Raw genomic sequence first — 19,956 nt, forward strand, 5'->3', positions numbered from 1 at the left:
ACACCGGCTCTGATGCTTGTCGGATGTGGCAGGGCTTGAAAACTATTACAGACTACAAAGGGAAGCACAGCCGTGAGCTGCCCGGTGACACGAGCCTACCAGACGAGCTAAATGACTTATATGCCTCCACATTATAGCCTCCACATTGACTCTGTACCGTAACACCCTGTATATAGCCTTCACATTGACTCTGTACCGGTACCCCCTGTATATAGCCTCCACATTGACTCTGTACCGTAACACCCTGTATATAGCCTCCACATTGACTCTGTACCGGTACCCCCTGTATATAGCCTCCACATTGACTCTGTACCGTAACACCCTGTATATAGCCTCCACATTGACTCTGTACCATAACACCCTGTATATAGCCTCCACATTGACTCTGTACCGGTACCCCCTGTATATAGCCTCCACATTGACTCTGTACCGTAACACCCTGTATATAGCCTCCACATTGACTCTGTAGCGGTACCCCCTGTATATAGTCTCCACATTGACTCTGTACCGGTACCCCCTGTATATAGCCTCCACATTGACTCTGTACCGGTACCCCCTGTATATAGCCTCCACATTGACTCTGTACCGTAACACCCTGTATATAGCCTCCACATTCACTCTGTACCGATTGACTCTGTACCGTAACACCCTGTATATAGCCTCCACATTGACTCTGTACCGTAACACCCTGTATATAGCCTCCACATTGACTCTGTAACCTTGTATATAGCCTCCACATTGACTCTGTACCGTAACACCCTGTATATAGCCTCCACATTGACTCTGTACCGTAACACCCTGTATATAGCCTCCACATTGACTCTGTACCGTAACACCCTGTAGCCTCCACATTGACTCTGTACCGTAACACCTTTATAGCCTCCACATTGACTCTGTACCGTAACACCCTGTATATAGCCTCCACATTGACTCTGTACCGTAACACCCTGTATATAGCCTCCACATTGACTCTGTACCGTAACACCCTGTATATAGCCTCCACATTGACTTGTACCTAACACCCTGTATATAGCCTCCACATTGACTCCGTAACACCCTGTATATAGCCTCCACATTGACTCTGTACCTGTATATAGTGACACCCCCTGTATATAGCCTCCACATTGACTCTGTACCGTAACACCCTGTATATAGCCTCCACATTGACTCTGTACCGTAACACCCTGTATATAGCCTCCACATTGACTCTGTACCGTAACACCCTGTATATAGCCTCCACATTGACTCTGTACCGTAACACCCTGTATATAGCCTCCACATTGACTCTGTACCGTAACACCCTGTATATAGCCTCCACATTGACTCTGTACCGTAACACCCTGTATCTAAGCCTCACTACTGTTATTTTACTATCTAAACTGCTCTTAAACTGTTCCAGGACCAGTGTGGAGCCCTGTCCATCTAAACTGTTCCAGGACCAGTGTGGAACCCTGTCCATCTAAACTGTTCCAGGACCAGTGTGGAGCCCTGTCCATCTAAACTGTTCCAGGACCAGTGTGGAGCCCTGTCCATCTAAACTGTTCCAGGACCAGTGTGGAGCCCTGTCCATCTAAACTGTTCCAGGACCAGTGTGGAGCCCTGTCCATTGATTATTGGCATTTCTGGGATACTTCGTAGCTGTATTAATCAGTGAGACCGCCTGTGTGGCCAAGTCTCTAAGGACAGTGACTGTGTAGAGCTATGAGGCGGACTCAGGGATGTCTGGGAGCTGTGAGCCTGTGAGATTGAGGTGTCTGAGGTGAGGTGTCTGGAGACCATGGTGTGGTTCACAGGTGACATGTTTATAGCCTAGTCTGAAACACTTTTATTTGTTTTGGCACGTGTCATCGACATGTCTGCCTAACAATCTATTTTATTGTTCGTTCTGGGTGGTCGCGTCGAGGAGGAAAATGTCTGGGGGAATTTCTGCTTGGTGTTACTGTCTGTTAGCCTAACTGCTGGTTTGACATGGGTGTGTGGTTGGTTCGACGGCGCGGGGGAATTTCCTCTCCTAATGCTATTGGTCTGTGAGTCAGGCTCAGACTGGGAAGTTGGTGTTCCACAGTCTCACTCTCTCAGACACACACACACACACACACACACACACACACACACACACACACACACACACACACACACACACACACATATATGTGATAGCTTCTGTTAGTGGAAGTCAATATTAGTGGAGGCCATGGTGGAACCTTAGTTGAGATCAGAGATCATTTTTATTTTATTTCACCTTTATTTAACCAGGTAGGCTAGTTGAGAACACCTTTATTTAACCAGGTAGGCTAGTTGAGAACACTTTTATTTAACCAGGTAGGTCAGTTGAGAACAAGTTCTCATTTACAACTGTGACCTGGCCAAGATAAAGCAAAGCAGTGCCACACAAACAACAACACAGAGTTACACATGGAATAAACAAACATACAGTCAATAATACAGTAGAACAAGTCTATATACAGTGTGTGCAAATGAGGTGAGATAAGGGAGGTAAAGCAATAAATAGGCCATGGTGGCGAAGTAATTACAATATAGCAATTAAACACTGGAACGGTAGATGTGCAGAGGATGAATGTGCAAGTAGAGATACTGGGGTGCAAAAGGAGCAAGATAAATAAATAAATAAATACAGTATGGGGATGAGGTAGATAGATGGGCTATTTACAGATGGGCTGTGTGCAGGTGCAGTGATCTGTGAGCTGCTCTGACAGCTGGTGCTTAAAGCTAGTGAGGGAGATATGAGTCTCCAGCTTCAGTGATTTTTGCATTTCGCTCCAGTTATTGGCAGCAGAGAACTGGAAGGAAAGGCGGACAAAGTAAGAATTGGCTTTGGGGATGACCAGTGAGATATACCTGCTGGAGCGCGTGCTACAGGTGGGTGCTGCTATGGTGACCAGTGAGATATACCTGCTGGAGCGCATGCTACGGGTGGGTGCTGCTATGGTGACCAGTGAGATATACCTGCTGGAGTGCGTGCTACGGGTGGGTGCTGCTATGGTGACCAGTGAGATATACCTACTGGAGCGCGTGCTACAGGTGGGTGCTGCTATGGTGACCAGTGAGCTGAGATAAGGCGGGGCTTTACCTAGCAGAGACTTGTAGATGACCTGGAGCCAGTGGGTTAGGCGACGAGTATGAAACGAGGGCCAGCCAACGAGAGCGTACAGGTCGCAGTGGTGGGTAGTATATGGGGCTTTGGTGACAAAACGGATGGCACTGTGATAGACTGCATCCAATTTGTTGAGTAGAGTGTTGGAGGCTATTTTGTAAATGACATCGCCGAAGTCAAGGATCGGTAGGATGGTCAGTTTTACGAGGGTAAGTTTGGCAGCATGAATGAAAGATGCTTTGTTGCGAAATACGAAGCCGATTCTATATTTAATTTTGGATTGGAGACGCTTAATGTGAGTCTGGAAGGAGAGTTTACAGTCTAACCAGACACCTAGGTATTTGTAGTTGTCCACATATTCTAAGTCAGAACCGTCCAGAGTAGTGATGCTGGACAGGCGGGCAGGTGTGGGCAGCGATCGGTTGAAGAGCATGCATTTAGTTTTACTTGTATTTAAGAGCAGTTGGAGGCCACGGAAGGAGAGTTGTCTGGCATTGAAGCTCGTCTGGAGGGTTGTTAACACAGTGTCAAAAGAAGGGCCAGAAGTATACAGAATGGTGTCGTCTGCGTAGAGGTGGATCAGAGAATCACCAGCAGCAAGAGCAACATCATTGATATATACAGAGAAGAGAGTCGGCCCGATAATTGAACCCTGTGGCACACCCATAGAGACTGCCAGAGGTCCAGACAACAGGCCCTCTGATTTGACACTGAACTCTGTCTGAGAAGTAGTTGCTGAACCAGGCGAGGCAGTCATTTGAGAAACCAAGGCTGTTGAGTCTGCCGATAAGAATGCGGTGATTGACAGAGTCGAAAAAGCCTTGGCCAGGTCAATGAATACGGCTGCACAGTATTGTCTCTTATCGATGGCGGTTATGATATCGTTTAGGACCTTGAGCGTGGCTGAGGTATACCCGTGACCAGCTCTGAAACCAGATTGCATAGCGGAAAAGGTAAGGTGGGATTCGAAATGGTCGGTGATCTGTTTGTTAACTTGGCTTTTGAAGACTTTAGAAAGGCAGGGCAGGATGGATATAGGTCTGTAAGCAGTTTGGGTCTAGAGGCAGGGCAGGATGGATATAGTTCTGTAAGCAGTTTGGAATCTAGAGGCAGGGCAGGATGGATATAGGTCTGTAACAGTTTGGGTCTAGAGGCAGGGCAGGATGGATATAGGTCTGTAGCAGTTTGGGTCTAGAGGCAGGGCAGGATGGATATAGGTCTGTAACAGTTTGGGTCTAGAGGCAGGGCAGGATGGATATAGGTCTGTAACAGTTTGGGTCTAGAGGCAGGGCAGGATGGATATAGGTCTGTAACAGTTTGGGTCTAGAGGCAGGGCAGGATGGATATAGGTCTGTAGCAGTTTGGGTCTAGAGGCAGGGCAGGATGGATATAGTTCTGTAACAGTTTGGGTCTAGAGGCAGGGCAGGATGGATATAGGTCTGTAACAGTTTGGGTCTAGAGGCAGGGCAGGATGGATATAGGTCTGTAGCAGTTTGGGTCTAGAGGCAGGGCAGGATGGATATAGTTCTGTAACAGTTTGGGTCTAGAGGCAGGGCAGGATGGATATAGGTCTGTAACAGTTTGGGTCTAGAGGCAGGGCAGGATGGATATAGGTCTGTAACAGTTTGGGTCTAGAGGCAGGGCAGGATGGATATAGGTCTGTAACAGTTTGGGTCTAGAGGCAGTGCAGGATGGATATAGGTCTGTAACAGTTTGGGTCTAGAGGCAGGGCAGGATGGATATAGGTCTGTAGCAGTCTAGAGGCAGGGGCAGGATGGATATAGGTCTGTAGCAGTCTAGAGGCAGGGCAGGATGGATATAGGTCTAGGTAACAGTTTGGGTCTAGAGGCAGGGCAAGATGGATATAGGTCTGTAACAGTTTGGGTCTAGAGGCAGGGCAGGATGGATATAGGTCTGTAACAGTTTGGGTCTAGAGGCAGGGCAGGATGGATATAGGTCTGTAGCAGTTTGGGTCTAGAGGCAGGGCAGGATGGATATAGGTCTGTAGCAGTTTGGGTCTAGAGGCAGGGCAGGATGGATATAGGTCTGTAGCAGTTTGGGTCTAGAGTGTCTCCCCCTTTGAAGAGGGGGATGACCGCGGCAGCTTTCCAATCTTTGGGAATCTCAGACAATATGAGAGGTTGAACAGGCTAGTAATAGGGGTTGCAACAATTTCGGCAAATCATTTTGGAAAGAGAGGGCCCAGATTGTCTAGCCCAGCTGATTTGTAGTTGTCCATATTTTGCAGCTATTTCAGAACATCAGCTATCTGGATTTGGGTGAAGGAGAAATGGGGGAGGCTTGGGCGAATTGCTGTGGGAGATGGAGGGCTGTTGATAAGGGTAGGGGTAGCCAGGTGGAAAGCATGACCAGCCATAGAAAATTATGTTGTTCACTGATCAAGATGATTAACGAGAACAGTCTACATGACCTGTTCCCAGTAAAACCATTCTCATGTTCTTGATACCTCGGAAAAGTACCCTGGTGGGAACAGTAACCTGGTGGGAACAGAAATCTGGTGGGAACAGTAACATAGTGGGAACAGTAACATAGTGGGAACAGTAACATAGTGGGAACAGTAACATAGTGGGAACAGTAACCTGGTGGGAACAGTAACCTGGTGGGAACAGTACCCTGGTGGGAACAGTAACATGGTGGGAACAGTAACTGGTGGGAACAGTAACCTGGTGGGAACAGTACCCTGGTGGGAACAGTAACATAGGAACAGTAACCTGGTGGGAACAGTAACCTGGTGGGAACAGTAACACCTGGTGGGAACAGTAACATAGTGGGAACAGTAACCTGGTGGGAACAGTAACCTGGTGGGAACAGTAACCTGGTGGGAACAGTAACCTAGTGGGAACAGTAACCTAGTGGGAACAGTAACATAGTGGGAACAGTAACATAGTGGGAACAGTAACATAGTGGGAACAGGAGTGGGAACAGTAACATGGTGGGAACAGTAACATGGTGGGAACAGTAACATGGTGGGAACAGTAACCTGGTGGGAACAGTAACCTGGTGGGAACAGTAACATAGTGGGAACAGTAACATAGTGGGAACAGTAACATAGTGGGAACAGTAACATAGTGGGAACAGTAACCTGGTGGGAACAGTAACTGGTGGGAACAGTAACATAGTGGGAACAGTAACATAGTGGGAACAGTAACCTGGTGGGAACAGTAGTGGGAACACATAGTGGGAACAGTAACCTGGTGGGAACAGTAACCTGGTGGGAACAGTACCATAGTGGGAACAGTAACCTGGTGGGAACAGTAACATAGTGGGAACAGTAACCTGGTGGGAACAGTAACCTGGTGGGAACAGTAACATAGTGGGAACAGTAACATAGTGGGAACAGTAACCTAGTGGGAACAGTACCATAGTGGGAACAGTAACCTGGTGGGAACAGTAACCTGGTGGGAACAGTAACCTGGTGGGAACAGTAACATAGTGGGAACAGTAACCTAGTGGGAACAGTAACATAGTGGGAACAGTAACCTGGTGGGAACAGTAACATAGTGGGAACAGTAACATAGTGGGAACAGTAACATAGTGGGAACAGTAACCTGGTGGGAACAGTAACATAGTGGGAACAGTAACCTGGTGGGAACAGTAACCTAGTGGGAACAGTAACCTGGGGAACAGTAACCTGGTGGGAACAGTAACATAGTGGGAACAGTAACATAGTGGGAACAGTAACATAGTGGGAACAGTAACCTGGTGGGAACAGTAACCTGGTGGGAACAGTAACATAGTGGGAACAGTAACTGGTGGGAACAGTAACCTGGTGGGAACAGTAACATAGTGGGGAACAGTAACCTGGTGGGAACAGTAACATAGTGGGAACAGTAACCTGGTGAACAGAACAGTAACATGGTGGGAACAGTAACATAGTGGGAACAGTAACCTGGTGGGAACAGTAACCTGGTGGGAACAGTAACATAGTGGGAACAGTAACCTAGTGGGAACAGTAACATAGTGGGAACAGTAACCTGGTGGGAACAGTAACATAGTGGGAACAGTAACCTGGTGGGAACAGTAACCTGGTGGGAACAGTACCATAGTGGGAACAGTAACCTGGTGGGAACAGTAACCTAGTGGGAACAGTAACATAGTGGGAACAGTAACATAGTGGGAACAGTAACATAGTGGGAACAGTAACATAGTGGGAACAGTAACATAGTGGGAACAGTAACCTGGTGGGAACAGTAACATAGTGGGAACAGTAACATAGTGGGAACAGTAATCTGGTGAGAACAGTAACATAGTGGGAACAGTAACCTAGTGGGAACAGTAACCTGGTGGGAACAGTAACATAGTGGGAACAGTAACATAGTGGGAACAGTAACCTGGTGGGAACAGTAACATAGTGGGAACAGTAACATAGTGGGAACAGTAACCTGGTGGAACAGTAACATAGTGGGAACAGTAACCTGGTGGAACAGTAACATAGTGGGAACAGTAACCTGGTGGGAACAGTAACATAGTGGGAACAGTAAGTGGGAACAGTAACTAGTGGGAACAGTAACATAGTGGGAACAGTAATCTGGTGGAACAGTAACATAGTGGGAACAGTAACCTGGTGGGAACAGTAACATAGTGGGAACAGTAACAGTGGGAACAGTAACTGGTGGGAACAGTGGGAACAGTAACATAGTGGGAACAGTAACCTGGTGGGAACAGTACCATAGTGGGAACAGTAACCTGGTGGGAACAGTAACATAGTGGGAACAGTAACATAGTGGGAACAGTAACCTGGTGGGAACATTAACATAGTGGGAACAGTAACCTGGTGGGAACAGTAACCTGGTGGGAACAGTAACATAGTGGGAACAGTAACATAGTGGAACAGTAACATAGTGGGAACAGTAACTGGTGGGAACAGTAACATAGTGGGAACAGTAACCTAGTGGGAACAGTAACATAGTGGGAACAGTAACTGGTGGGAACAGTAATCTGGTGGGAACAGTAACATAGTGGGAACAGTAACCTGGTGGGAACAGTAACCTGGTGGGAACAGTAACCTGGTGGGAACAGTAACCTGGTGGGAACAGTAACATAGTGGGAACAGTAACATAGTGGGAACAGTAACCTAGTGGGAACAGTAACATAGTGGGAACAGTAACCTAGTGGGAACAGTAACATAGTGGGAACAGTAACCTGGTGGGAACAGTAACATAGTGGGAACAGTGGGAACCTAGTGGGAACAGTAACTGGTGGGAACAGTGGGAACAGTAACATAGTGGGAACAGTAACATAGTGGGAACAGTAACATAGTGGAACAGAACAGTAACATAGTGGGAACAGTAACCTGGTGGGAACAGTAACCTGGTGAACAGTAACATAGTGGGAACAGTAACATAGTGGGAACAGTAACCTGGTGGGAACAGTAACATAGTGGGAACAGTAACCTGGTGGGAACAGTAACATAGTGGGAACAGTAACCTAGTGGGAACAGTACCATAGTGGGAACAGTAACCTGGTGGGAACAGTAACCTGGTGGGAACAGTAACAGTGGGAACCTGGTGGGAACAGTAACCTGGTGGGAACAGTAACATAGTGGGGGAACAGTAACATAGTGGGAACAGTAACCTGGTGGGAACAGTAACCTGGTGGGAACAGTAACATAGTGGGAACAGTAACCTAGTGGGAAGTGGGAACAGTAACATAGTGGGAACAGTAACCTGGTGGGAACAGTAACATAGTGGGAACAGTAACCTGGTGGGAACAGTAACATGGTGGGAACAGTAACCTGGTGGGAACAGTAACATAGTGGGAACAGTAAACCTGGTGGGAACAGTAACCTGGTGGGAACAGTAACCTGGTGGGAACAGTAACCTGGTGGGAACAGTAACCTGGTGGGAACAGTAACATAGTGGGAACAACATAGTGGGAACAGTAACCATAGTGGGAACAGTAACCTGGTGGGAACAGTAACCTGGTGGGAACAGTAACATAGTGGGTAACCTGGTGGGAACAGTAACATAGTGGGAACAGTAACCTAGTGGGAACAGTAACCTGGTGGGAACAGTAACAGTAAGTGGGAACAGTAACATAGTGGGAACAGTAACCTGGTGGGAACAGTAACCTAGTGGGAACAGTAACCTGGTGGGAACAGTACCATAGTGGGAACAGTGGTGGGAACAGTAACCTGGTGGGAACAGTAACCTGGTGGGAACAGTAACCTGGTGGGAACAGTAACCTGGTGGGAACAGTAACCTAGTGGGAACAGTAACATAGTGGGAACAGTAACCTGGTGGGAACAGTAACCTGGTGGGAACAGTAACCTAGTGGGAACAGTAACATAGTGGGAACAGTAACAACAGTAACCTGGTGGGAACAGTAACATAGTGGGAACAGTAACATAGTGGGAACAGTAACCTAGTGGGAACAGTAATCTGGTGAGAACAGTAACATAGTGGGAACAGTAACCTGGTGGGAACAGTAACATAGTGGGAACAGTAATCTGGTGAGAACAGTAACATAGTGGGAACAGTAACCTGGTGGGAACAGTAACATAGTGGGAACAGTAACCTGGTGGGAAAAGTAACATAGTGGGAACAGTAACACAGTGGGAACAGTAACATAGTGGGAACAGTAACCTGGTGAGAACAGTAACCTGGTGGGAACAGTACCATAGTGGGAACAGTAACCTGGTGGGAACAGTAACATAGTGGGAACAGTGGGAACAGTAACCTGGTGGGAACAGTAACATAGTGGGAACAGTAACATAGTGGGAACAGTAACCTGGTGGAACAGAACAGTAACATAGTGGGAACAGTAACATAGTGGGAACAGTACAGTAACATAGTGGGAACAGTAACAGTAACCTGGTGGGAACAGTAACATAGTGGGAACAGTAACCTGGTGGGAACAGTAACCTAGTGGGAACAGTAACATAGTGGGAACAGTAACATAGTGGGAACAGTAACCTGGTGGGAACAGTAACATAGTGGGAACAGTAACCTGGTGGGAACAGTAACCTGGTGGGAACAGTAACCTGGTGGGAACAGTAACCTGGTGGGAACAGTAAACATAGTGGGAACAGTAACATAGTGGGAACAGTAACATAGTGGGAACAGTAACCTGGAACAGAACAGTAACATAGTGGGAACAGTAACCTAGTGGGAACAGTAACATAGTGGGAACAGTAACCTGGTGGGAACAGTAACATAGTGGGAACAGTAACATAGTGGGAACAGTAACATGGGAACAGTGGGAACAGTAACCTGGTGGGAACAGTAACATAGTGGGAACAGTAACCTGGTGGGAACAGTAACATAGTGGGAACAGTAACCTGGTGGGAACAGTAACATAGTGGGAACAGTAACCTGGTGGGAACAGTAACATAGTGGGAACAGTAACATAGTGGGAACAGTAACCTGGTGGGAACAGTAACCTGGTGGGAACAGTAACATAGTGGGAACAGTAACAGAACAGTAGTGGGAACAGTAACCTGGTGGGAACAGTAACATGGTGGGAACAGTAACCTGGTGGGAACAGTAACCTGGTGGGAACAGTAACCTGGTGGGAACAGTAACCTGGTGGGAACAGTACCATAGTGGGAACAGTAACCTGGTGGGAACAGTAACCATAGTGGGAACAGTAACCTGGTGGGAACAGTAACCTGGTGGGAACAGTAACCTAGTGGGAACAGTAACCTGGTGAACAGTAAACAGTAACCTAGTGGGAACAGTAACCTGGTGGGAACAGTAACATAGTGGGAACAGTAACCTAGTGGGAACAGTAACCTGGTGGGAACAGTAACTGGTGGGAACAGTAACCTGGTGGGAACAGTAACCTAGTGGGAACAGTAACATAGTGGGAACAGTAACCTGGTGGGAACAGTAACATAGTGGGAACAGTAACCTGGTGGGAACAGTAAGTGGGAACAGTAGTGGGAACAGTAACCTGGTGGGAACAGTAACCTGGTGGGAACAGTAACATAGTGGGAACAGTAACCTGGTGGGAACAGTAACATAGTGGGAACAGTAACCTGGTGGGAACAGTAACCATAGTGGTGGGAACAGTAACCTGGTGGGAACAGTAACCTGGAACAGTGGGAACAGTAACATAGTGGGAACAGTAACCTAGTGGGAACAGTAACATAGTGGGAACAGTAACCTGGTGGGAACAGTAACCTAGTGGGAACAGTAACCTGGTGGGAACAGAACAGTAACATGGTGGGAACAGTAACCTGGTGGGAACAGTAACATAGTGGGAACAGTAACCTGGTGGGAACAGTAACCTGGTGGGAACAGTAACCTGGTGGGAACAGTACCATAGTGGGAACAGTAACCTGGTGGGAACAGTACCTAGTGGGAACAGTAACATAGTGGGAACAGTAACATAGTGGGAACAGTAACATAGTGGGAACAGTAACATAGTGGGAACAGTAACATAGTGGGAACAGTAACCTGGTGGGAACAGTGGGAACAACCATAGTGGGAACAGTAACATAGTGGGAACAGTAACCTGGTGAGAACAGTAACATAGTGGGAACAGTAACCTGGTGGGAACAGTACATAGTGGGAACATAGTGGGAACAGTAACCTGGGAACAGTAACCTGGGAACAGTAACATAGTGGGAACAGTAACCTGGTGGGAACAGTGGGAACAGTACCTAGTGGGAACAGTAACATGGTGGTGGGAACAGTAGTGGGAACAGTAACCTGGTGGGAACAGTAACATAGTGGGAACAGTAACCTGGTGGGAACAGTAACCTGGTGGGAACAGTAACCTGGTGGGAACAGTAACCTGGTGGGAACAGTAACCTGGTGGGAACAGTAACCTGGTGGGAACAGTAACATAGTGGGAACAGTAACCTGGTGGGAACAGTAACATAGTGGGAACAGTAACCTGGTGGGAACAGTATAGTGGGAACAGTAACCTGGTGGGGTGGGAACAGTAACCTGGTGGGAACAGTAACATAGTGGGAACAGTAACATAGTGGGAACAGTAACCTGGTGGGAACAGTAACATAGTGGGAACAGTAACCTGGTGGGAACAGTAACATAGTGGGAACAGTAACCTGGTGGGAACAGTAACCTAGTGGGAACAGTAACCTGGTGGAACAGTAACAGTGGGTGGGAACAGTAACCTGGTGGGAACAGTAACATAGTGGGAACAGTAACCTGGTGGGAACAGTAACCTGGTGGGAACAGTAACCTGGTGGGAACAGTAACATAGTGGGAACAGTAACCTGGTGGGAACAGTAACCTGGTGGGAACAGTAACCTAGTGGGAACAGTAACATAGTGGGAACAGTAACATAGTGGGAACAGTAACCTGGTGGGAACAGTAACCTGGTGGGAACAGTAACCTGGTGGGAACAGTGGGAACAGTAACCTGGTGGGAACAGTAACCTGGTGGGAACAGTACCATAGTGGGAACAGTAACCTGGTGGGAACAGTAACCTGAACAGTGGGAACAGTAACCTAGTGGGAACAGTAACATAGTGGGAACAGTAACCTGGTGGGAACAGTAACATAGTGGGAACAGTAACCTGGTGGGAACAGTAAACAGTAACCTAGTGGGAACAGTAACCTGGTGGGAACAGTAACCTGGTGGGAACAGTAACCTGGTGGGAACAGTAACCTGGTGGGAACAGTAACCTGGTGGGAACAGTAACCTAGTGGGAACAGTAACCTGGTGGGAACAGTAACCTGGTGGGAACAGTAACCTGGTGGGAACAGTACCACCAAGATATTTTATGTACAACAAAATCTAGGTTTCGGTTGTCCTAACGTGTTTCTGATGGTGACCCCGGGACGGAGAAGGCAACCGCTGATCTTGACTCTCCATGGACCCCCTCATGTGGCTGTTTCAGCATAAGGACAAGTTGTCTGACTAACTGTCCATTATTATGAAACCAGACCAGAATATGTTCCACGATTGTTTCTGTTCCAATCCTGTAGTTGGTCTAATTCTCTCCCCTCCCCCCCCCCCCTCCCCCCCTCCCCTCCCCTCCCCTCCCCTCCCCCCCCCCCCCTCCCCTCCCCTCCCCTCCCCTCCCCTCCCCTACCTCCCCTCCCCCCCTCCCCTCCCCTCCCCTCCCCCTCCTCCCCCCCTCCCCTCCTCCCTCCCCTCTCCCTCCTCTCCCCCCTCCTCTCCCCCTCCCCCCCCCCTCTCCCCCTCCCCTCCCCCCTCCCCTCCCCTCCCCTCCCCTCTCCTCCCCTCCCCTCCCCTCTCCCTCCCCCCCTCCCCTCCCCTCCCCTCTCCCTCCCCTCTCCCCTCCCCCTCTCCTCCCCTCCCCTCCTCCCCTCCCCCTCCCCTCCCCTCCCCTCCCCTCCCCTCCCCCTCCCCCCTCCCCTCCCCTCCCCCCCCTCCCCCCCTCCCCTCCCCCTCCTCCCCTCCCCTCCCCTCCCCCTCCCCCTCTCCCTCCCCCTCCCCTCCCCTCCCCTCCCCTCCCCCCCCTCCCCTCCCCTCCCCTCCCTCCCCCCCTCCCCTCCCCCCCTCCCCTCCCTCCCCCTCTCCTCCCTCCCTCCTCCCCTCCCTCTCCTCCCCTCCCCCTCCTCCCTCCCCCTCCCCCCCCTCCCTCCTCCTCCCCTCCCCTCCCTCTCCCCTCCTCCCCTCCCTCTCCCCTCCCCTCTCCTCTCCCTCCTCTCCTCTCCAGGCTGATCAACTCTTCAGTATAAATGGAGGAGTGAGGTTCATGATGATGTAATCGTCAGCCAAGCTCTCTTTTGTTCCGCTCCTGCAATGGTGTGAAAGAGACCTTCCCCCTCCCCATACACATACACACACACACACACACACACACACACACACACACACACACACACACACACACACACATACACACACACACACACACACACATACACACACACACACACACACACACAAACAGAGGCACAAGAAAGATAGTGGGGGTTTAGGTTTTTAGTCCTTCAGGGCCAGAGAGAGGCTCTCTCTCTCTCACTCTGTCTCTCTGTCTCTGTCTCTCTCTCTCTCTGTCTGTCTCTGTCTCTCTCGCTCTCTCTCTCTCTCGCCTGGGCTGTGCTGCTAAGCTCCATCAGGATGACATCATACTCAGCCTACACAATGGGTCTGTTCATCTCCTGAGGGCTGCGTCGCGCAACTGGACCGCTAGCCACCCACCCGCCTAAGGGGAAGAGGAGGAGGGAGGAAGAGGAGGAGGGGCTGTGAGAAAGGGATAAAGAAGGGGTCGTCATGTCGGAACGTCCCGTGGGAGTGGGAGCCTGCACTGGAGCTGAGACTGGAGGGACTGGTTTTGGGATTGCAGCCGGAGCTGCAGGGGGGTTTGGGATTGGACCTGGGGTGGGGAATGGACCCCGAGCTGGGACTGGAGGGACTGGGATTGGACCTGGGGTGGGGAATGGACCCCGAGCTGGGACTGGAGGGACTGGGATTGGACCTGGGGTGGGACGAGCGGGGACTGGAGGGACTGGGATTGGACCTGGGGTGGGGAATGGACCCCGAGCTGGGACTGGAGGGACTGGGATTGGACCTGGGGTGGGGAATGGACCCCGAGCTGGGACTGGAGTCAAAGGTTCAGGGCCTGTATCAGGCTCGGCATCCGGGACCAGGCAGGGCTCGGTGCGTCCCATCTGGGCCGAGGGGCTGGTCGCCCTGCTGGAGGGGGGTCTGGACAGCGTGTTGTTGATTGACAGCCGGCCCTTCGTAGAATATAACTCCTCCCACATCCTGGAGGCGGTCAATGTGAACTGTTCAAAACTGATGAAGAGACGGCTGCAACAGGACAAGGTTCAGATCAACGAACTGCTGCAACACTCTGCTAAGAAGAAGGTGAGTTCCTGTATCAGGGAGTTTCTCTTTAACTAACTCTAACCCAGATCACTGATCTGCTAGGAGTCTAGGAGAGACAGGGAGTTTCTCTTTAACTAACTCTAACCCAGATCACTGATCTGCTAGGAGTCTAGGAGAGACAGGGAGTTTCTCTTTAACTAACTCTTTAGATCACTGATCTGCTAGGAGTCTAGGAGAGACAGGGAGTTTCTCTTTAACTAACTCTAACCCAGATCACTGATCTGCTAGGAGTCTCGGAGAGACAGGGAGTTTCTCTTTAACTAACTCTAACCCAGATCACTGATCTGCTAGGAGTCTAGGAGAGACAGGGAGTTTCTCTTTAACTAACTCTAACCCAGATCACTGATCTGCCAGGAGTCTAGGAGAGACAGGGAGTTTCTCTAACCCAGATCACTGATCTGCAGGAGTCTAACTCTAACCCAGATCACTGATCTGCCAGGAGTCTAGGAGAGACAGGGAGTTTCTTTTAACTAACTTAACCCAGATCACTGATCTGCCAGGAGTCTAGGAGAGACAGGGAGTTTCTCTTTAACTAACTCTAACCCAGATCACTGATCTGCTAGGAGTCTAGGAGAGACAGGGAGTTTCTCTTTAACTAACTCTAACCCAGATCACTGATCTGCTAGGAGTCTAGGAGAGACGGGGAGTTTCACATGCAGAGCCAGGAGGAGATCTGACACACTCTCACTGACTTCAGACTGACAGGAATCAGTTGAGAACAGGGAGTTTATATTTTACAAAGATATTTAGACTAAGTGATGTTGTAGAGTCCAGGAGAGACAGGGAGTTTCTCTTTAATAACAAGTTTTAAGGACGTCTGTCTGCTTGTTTTACGACTGAGGCAACATTTTCCTATGATTGTAAGCTGTAGTTAACTCTGTGCAATGAGGTAGAGAAATAACAACTTCTAGAAAAAGGTAGGGAAAGTAGAGCTTCTTAACGCGGTAGGGAAAGTAGAGCTTCTTAACTCGGTAGAGAAGGTAGAGCTTCTTAACGCGGTAGAGAAGGTAGAGCTTCTTAACATGGTAGGGAAAGTAGAGCTTCTTAACGCGGTAGGGAAAGTAGAGCTTCTTAACGCGGTAGAGAAGGTAGAGCTTCTTAAGTCTAGGTAGAGAAAGTAGAGCTTCTTAACGTGGTAGGGAAAGTAGAGCTTCTTAATGCGGTAGGGAAAGTAGAGCTTCTTAATGCGGTAGGGAAAGTAGAGCTTCCTAATGCGGTAGGGGAGGTAGAGCTTCTTAACACGGTAGGGAAAGTAGAGCTTCTCAACGCGGTAGGGAAAGTAGAGCTTCTTAATGCGGTAGGGAAAGTAGAGCTTCTTAATGCGGTAGGGAAAGTAGAGCTTCTTAACACGGTAGAGAAGGTAGAGCTTCCCAACGCGGTAGGGAAAGTAGAGCTTCTTAACGTGGTAGGGAAAGTAGAGCTTCTTAATGCGGTAGGGAAAGTAGAGCTTCTTAATGCGGTAGGGAGGGTAGAGCTTCTTAACGCGGTAGGGAAAGTTTAACACGGTAGGGAAAGTAGAGCTTCTTAAGGCGGTAGGGAAAGTAGAGCTTCTTAACGACGGTAGGGAAAGTAGAGCTTCTTAACACGGTAGATTGAAAGTAGAGCTTCTGTGCAATGCGGTAGGGAAAGTAGAGCTTCTTAATGCGGTAGGGAAAGTAGAGCTTCTTAACGCGGTAGGGAAAGTAGAGCTTCTTAACGCGGTAGGGAAAGTAGAGCTTCTTAACGCGGTAGGGAAAGTAGAGCTTCTTAACGCGGTAGAGAAGGTAGAGCTTCTTAATGCGGTAGGGAAAGTAGAGCTTCTTAACGCGGTAGGGAAAGTAGAGCTTCTTAATGCGGTAGGGAAAGTAGAGCTTCTTAACGCGGTAGGGAAAGTAGAGCTTCTTAACGCGGTAGGGAAAGTAGAGCTTCTTAACGCGGTAGGGAAAGTAGAGCTTCTTAACGCGGTAGGGAAAGTAGAGCTTCTTAACGCGGTAGGGAAAGTAGAGCTTCTTAACGCGGTAGGGAAAGTAGAGCTTCTTAATGCGGTAGGGAAAGTAGAGCTTCTTAATGCGGTAGGGAAAGTAGAGCTTCTTAATGCGGTAGGGAAAGTAGAGCTTCTTAACACGGTAGAGAAGGTAGAGCTTCTTAACGCGGTAGGGAAAGTAGAGCTTCTTAATGCGGTAGGGAAAGTAGAGCTTCTTAACGCGGTAGAGAAGGTAGAGCTTCTTAATGCGGTAGGGAAAGTAGAGCTTCTTAATGCGGTAGAGAAGTAGAGCTTCTTAACGCGGTAGAGAAGGTAGAGCTTCTTAACGCGGTAGGGAAAGTAGAGCTTCTTAATGCGGTAGGGAAAGTAGAGCTTCTTAACACGGTAGAGAAGGTAGAGCTTCTTAACGCGGTAGGGAAAGTAGAGCTTCTTAACACGGTAGAGAAGGTAGAGCTTCTTAACGCGGTAGGGAAAGTAGAGCTTCTTAACACGGTAGAGAAGGTAGAGCTTCTTAACGCGGTAGAGAAGGTAGAGCTTCTTAACGCGGTAGAGAAGGTAGAGCTTCTAGGAAAAGTAGCGGTAGGGAAAGTAGAGCTTCTTAATGCGGTAGGGAAAGTAGAGCTTCTTAACACGGTAGAGAAGGTAGAGCTTCTCAACGCGGTAGGGAAAGTAGAGCTTCTTAACGTGGTAGGGAAAGTAGAGCTTCTTAATGCGGTAGGGAAAGTAGAGCTTCTTAATGCGGTAGGGAAAGTAGAGCTTCTTAACGTGGTAGGGAAAGTAGAGCTTCTTAACGCGGTAGGGAAAGTAGAGCTTCTCAACGCGGTAGGGAAAGTAGAGCTTCTTAATGCGGTAGGGAAAGTAGAGCTTCCTAATGCGGTAGGGGAGGTAGAGCTTCTTAACACGGTAGGGAAAGTAGAGCTTCTCAACGCGGTAGGGAAAGTAGAGCTTCTTAATGCGGTAGGGAAAGTAGAGCTTCTTAACGCGGTAGGGAAAGTAGAGCTTCTTAACTGCGGTAGGGAAAGTAGAGCTTCTTAATGCGGTAGGGAAAGTAGAGCTTCTTAATGCGGTAGGGAAAGTAGAGCTTCTTAATGCGGTAGGGAAAGTAGAGCTTCTTAATGCGGTAGGGAAAGTAGAGCTTCTTAACACGGTAGAGAAGGTAGAGCTTCAACCGGTAGGGAAAGTAGAGCTTCTTAACGCAGGTAGGGAAAGTAGAGCTTCTTAAGTATCTGGAAAGTAGAGCTTCTTAATGCGGTAGGGAAAGTAGAGCTTCTTAATGCGGTAGGGAAAGTAGAGCTTCTTAACACGGTAGAGAAGGTAGAGCTTCTTAACCTGGTAGGGAAAGTAGAGCTTCTTAATGCGGTAGGGAAAGTAGAGCTTCTTAACACGGTAGAGAAGGTAGAGCTTCTTAACGCGGTAGGGAAAGTAGAGCTTCTTAATGCGGTAGAGAAGGTAGAGCTTCTTAACGCGGTAGGGACCTAGAGCTTCTTAATGCGGTAGGGAAAGTAGAGCTTCTTAACACGGTAGAGAAGGTAGAGCTTCTTAACGCCTAGGGAAGTAGAGCTTCTCTACCTTCTCTTCCTCCTCTCTACCTTCTCTTCCTCCACCTCCTCCACCTCCTCTCTTCCTCCTCCTCCACCTCTCCTCCTCCACCTGTTCCTCCTCCTCCTCCTCCTCATCTTCCTCCTCCTCTTCTTCCTTCTCTACCTCCTCCTCCACCTGCTCCTCCTCCTCATCTTCCTCCTCCTCCTCCCCTTCTCCTCCTCCTCCTCTTCCTCTCCCTCTTAACGTCCTAGGGAAAGTAGAGCTTCTTAACCTGGTAGGGAAAGTAGAGCTTCTTAACGCGGTAGAGAAGGTAGAGCTTCTCTAACGCGGTAGAGAAGGTAGAGCTTCTTAACGCGGTAGAGAAGGTAGAGCTTCTTAACGCGATAGAGAAGGTAGAGCTCTTAACGCGGTAGAGAAGGTAGAGCTTCTTAATGAGGTAGAGAAGGTAGAGCTTCTTAACGCGGTAGAGAAGGTAGAGCTTCCTTGAGTGTGTTGAATTCTGAGCTGCTGCCTCCCACAGAGGTCCATAGTGGAAATAGTCTGAGGGTCATCTGAGGCTCAGGGACTGAGAGAGACAGGTACTTACACACTTCCATTTCCATCTGCTCAAACAGGGTTCTGTGTTCTGCCTCCAGTTAGCAACATGACAGACAGACAATATACTCAACAATCATGTCATTAAGGCTGAAGTTGTGAGGGGTCTTCACTGTGTCGGTGCAGCTCTCAGACTTCAGACCAAAGTCAAAGAGCCTTGTCTCTCACCAGATACAGATGAAACTGTTTCAGTATCTGGATGGCTCATCTTCCTCCTCCTCCCTCCTTCCTCCTCCTCCTCCTCCTCCTCCCCTTCCTCCTCCTCTTCCTCTTCCTCTTCCTCTCCCTCTTCCTCCTCCTCCTCTTTCTCTTCCTCCTCCTCCTCATCTTCTTCCTCCACCTGCCCCTCCTCCTCCCCTCCTCCTCTCCTCCTCCTCCACCTGCTCCTCCTCCACCTCCTCCACCTGCCCCTCCTCCTCCTCCTCCTCCTCCTCCTCCTCATCTCCTCCTCCTCTTCTTCCTTCTCTTCCTCCACCTGCTCCTCCTCCTCCTCATCATCTTCCTCCTCCTCTTCTTCCTTCTCTTCCTCCTCCTCCTCCTCCTCATCTTCCTCCTCCTCTTCTTCCTTCTCCTCCACCTCCTCCACCCACCTCCTCCTCCTCCTCCTCTCTTCCTCCTCTTCTTCCTCCTCCTCCTCCTCCTCCTCCCTCCTCTTCTTCCTCCTCCTCTTCTCTTCTCTCCTCCTCCTCCTCCTCCTCCTCCTCCTCCTTCCTCCTCCTCCTCCTTCCTCCTCTCCTCTCCTCCTCCTCCTCCTCCTCCTCTCCTCCTCCTCCCTCCTCCTCCTCTTCCTCCTCCTCCCTCTTCCTCCTCTCTCTTCCTCCTCCTCCACCTGCTCCTCCACCACCTCCTCCACCTGCCCCTCCTCCTCCTCATCTCCTCCTCTTCTTCCTCCTCTCTTCCTTGTCTTCCTCCACCTGCTCCCTCCTCCACCTCCTCCACCTGCCTCC

The 19,956-nt window shown here is 49.4% G+C and overlaps 1 protein-coding gene and 1 long non-coding RNA gene across 2 annotated transcripts in view; both read left to right on the forward strand.

Moving 5' to 3' along the window:
* Window positions 1-1,392: 1,392 nt before the first annotated feature.
* Window positions 1,393-14,240, forward strand: LOC121845630. The gene is made up of 2 exons (XR_006082667.1): window positions 1,393-1,759; window positions 13,733-14,240. It is a non-coding gene; the product is annotated as an uncharacterized LOC121845630 (long non-coding RNA).
* A 52-nt stretch (window positions 14,241-14,292) lies between these two features.
* The window catches only part of dusp16 (dual specificity phosphatase 16), a 31,077-nt gene continuing 25,413 nt past the window's right edge, over window positions 14,293-19,956 (forward strand). The window contains exon 1 of the mRNA XM_042317249.1: window positions 14,293-14,924. Coding sequence (XP_042173183.1) covers window positions 14,293-14,924 — 632 coding nt within the window. The remainder of the gene's footprint in view (window positions 14,925-19,956) is intronic.

This window comes from Oncorhynchus tshawytscha, unplaced genomic scaffold (assembly GCF_018296145.1).
Source record: "Oncorhynchus tshawytscha isolate Ot180627B unplaced genomic scaffold, Otsh_v2.0 Un_contig_1152_pilon_pilon, whole genome shotgun sequence".
In the NCBI taxonomy this organism is placed as follows: Eukaryota; Metazoa; Chordata; class Actinopteri; order Salmoniformes; family Salmonidae; genus Oncorhynchus; species Oncorhynchus tshawytscha.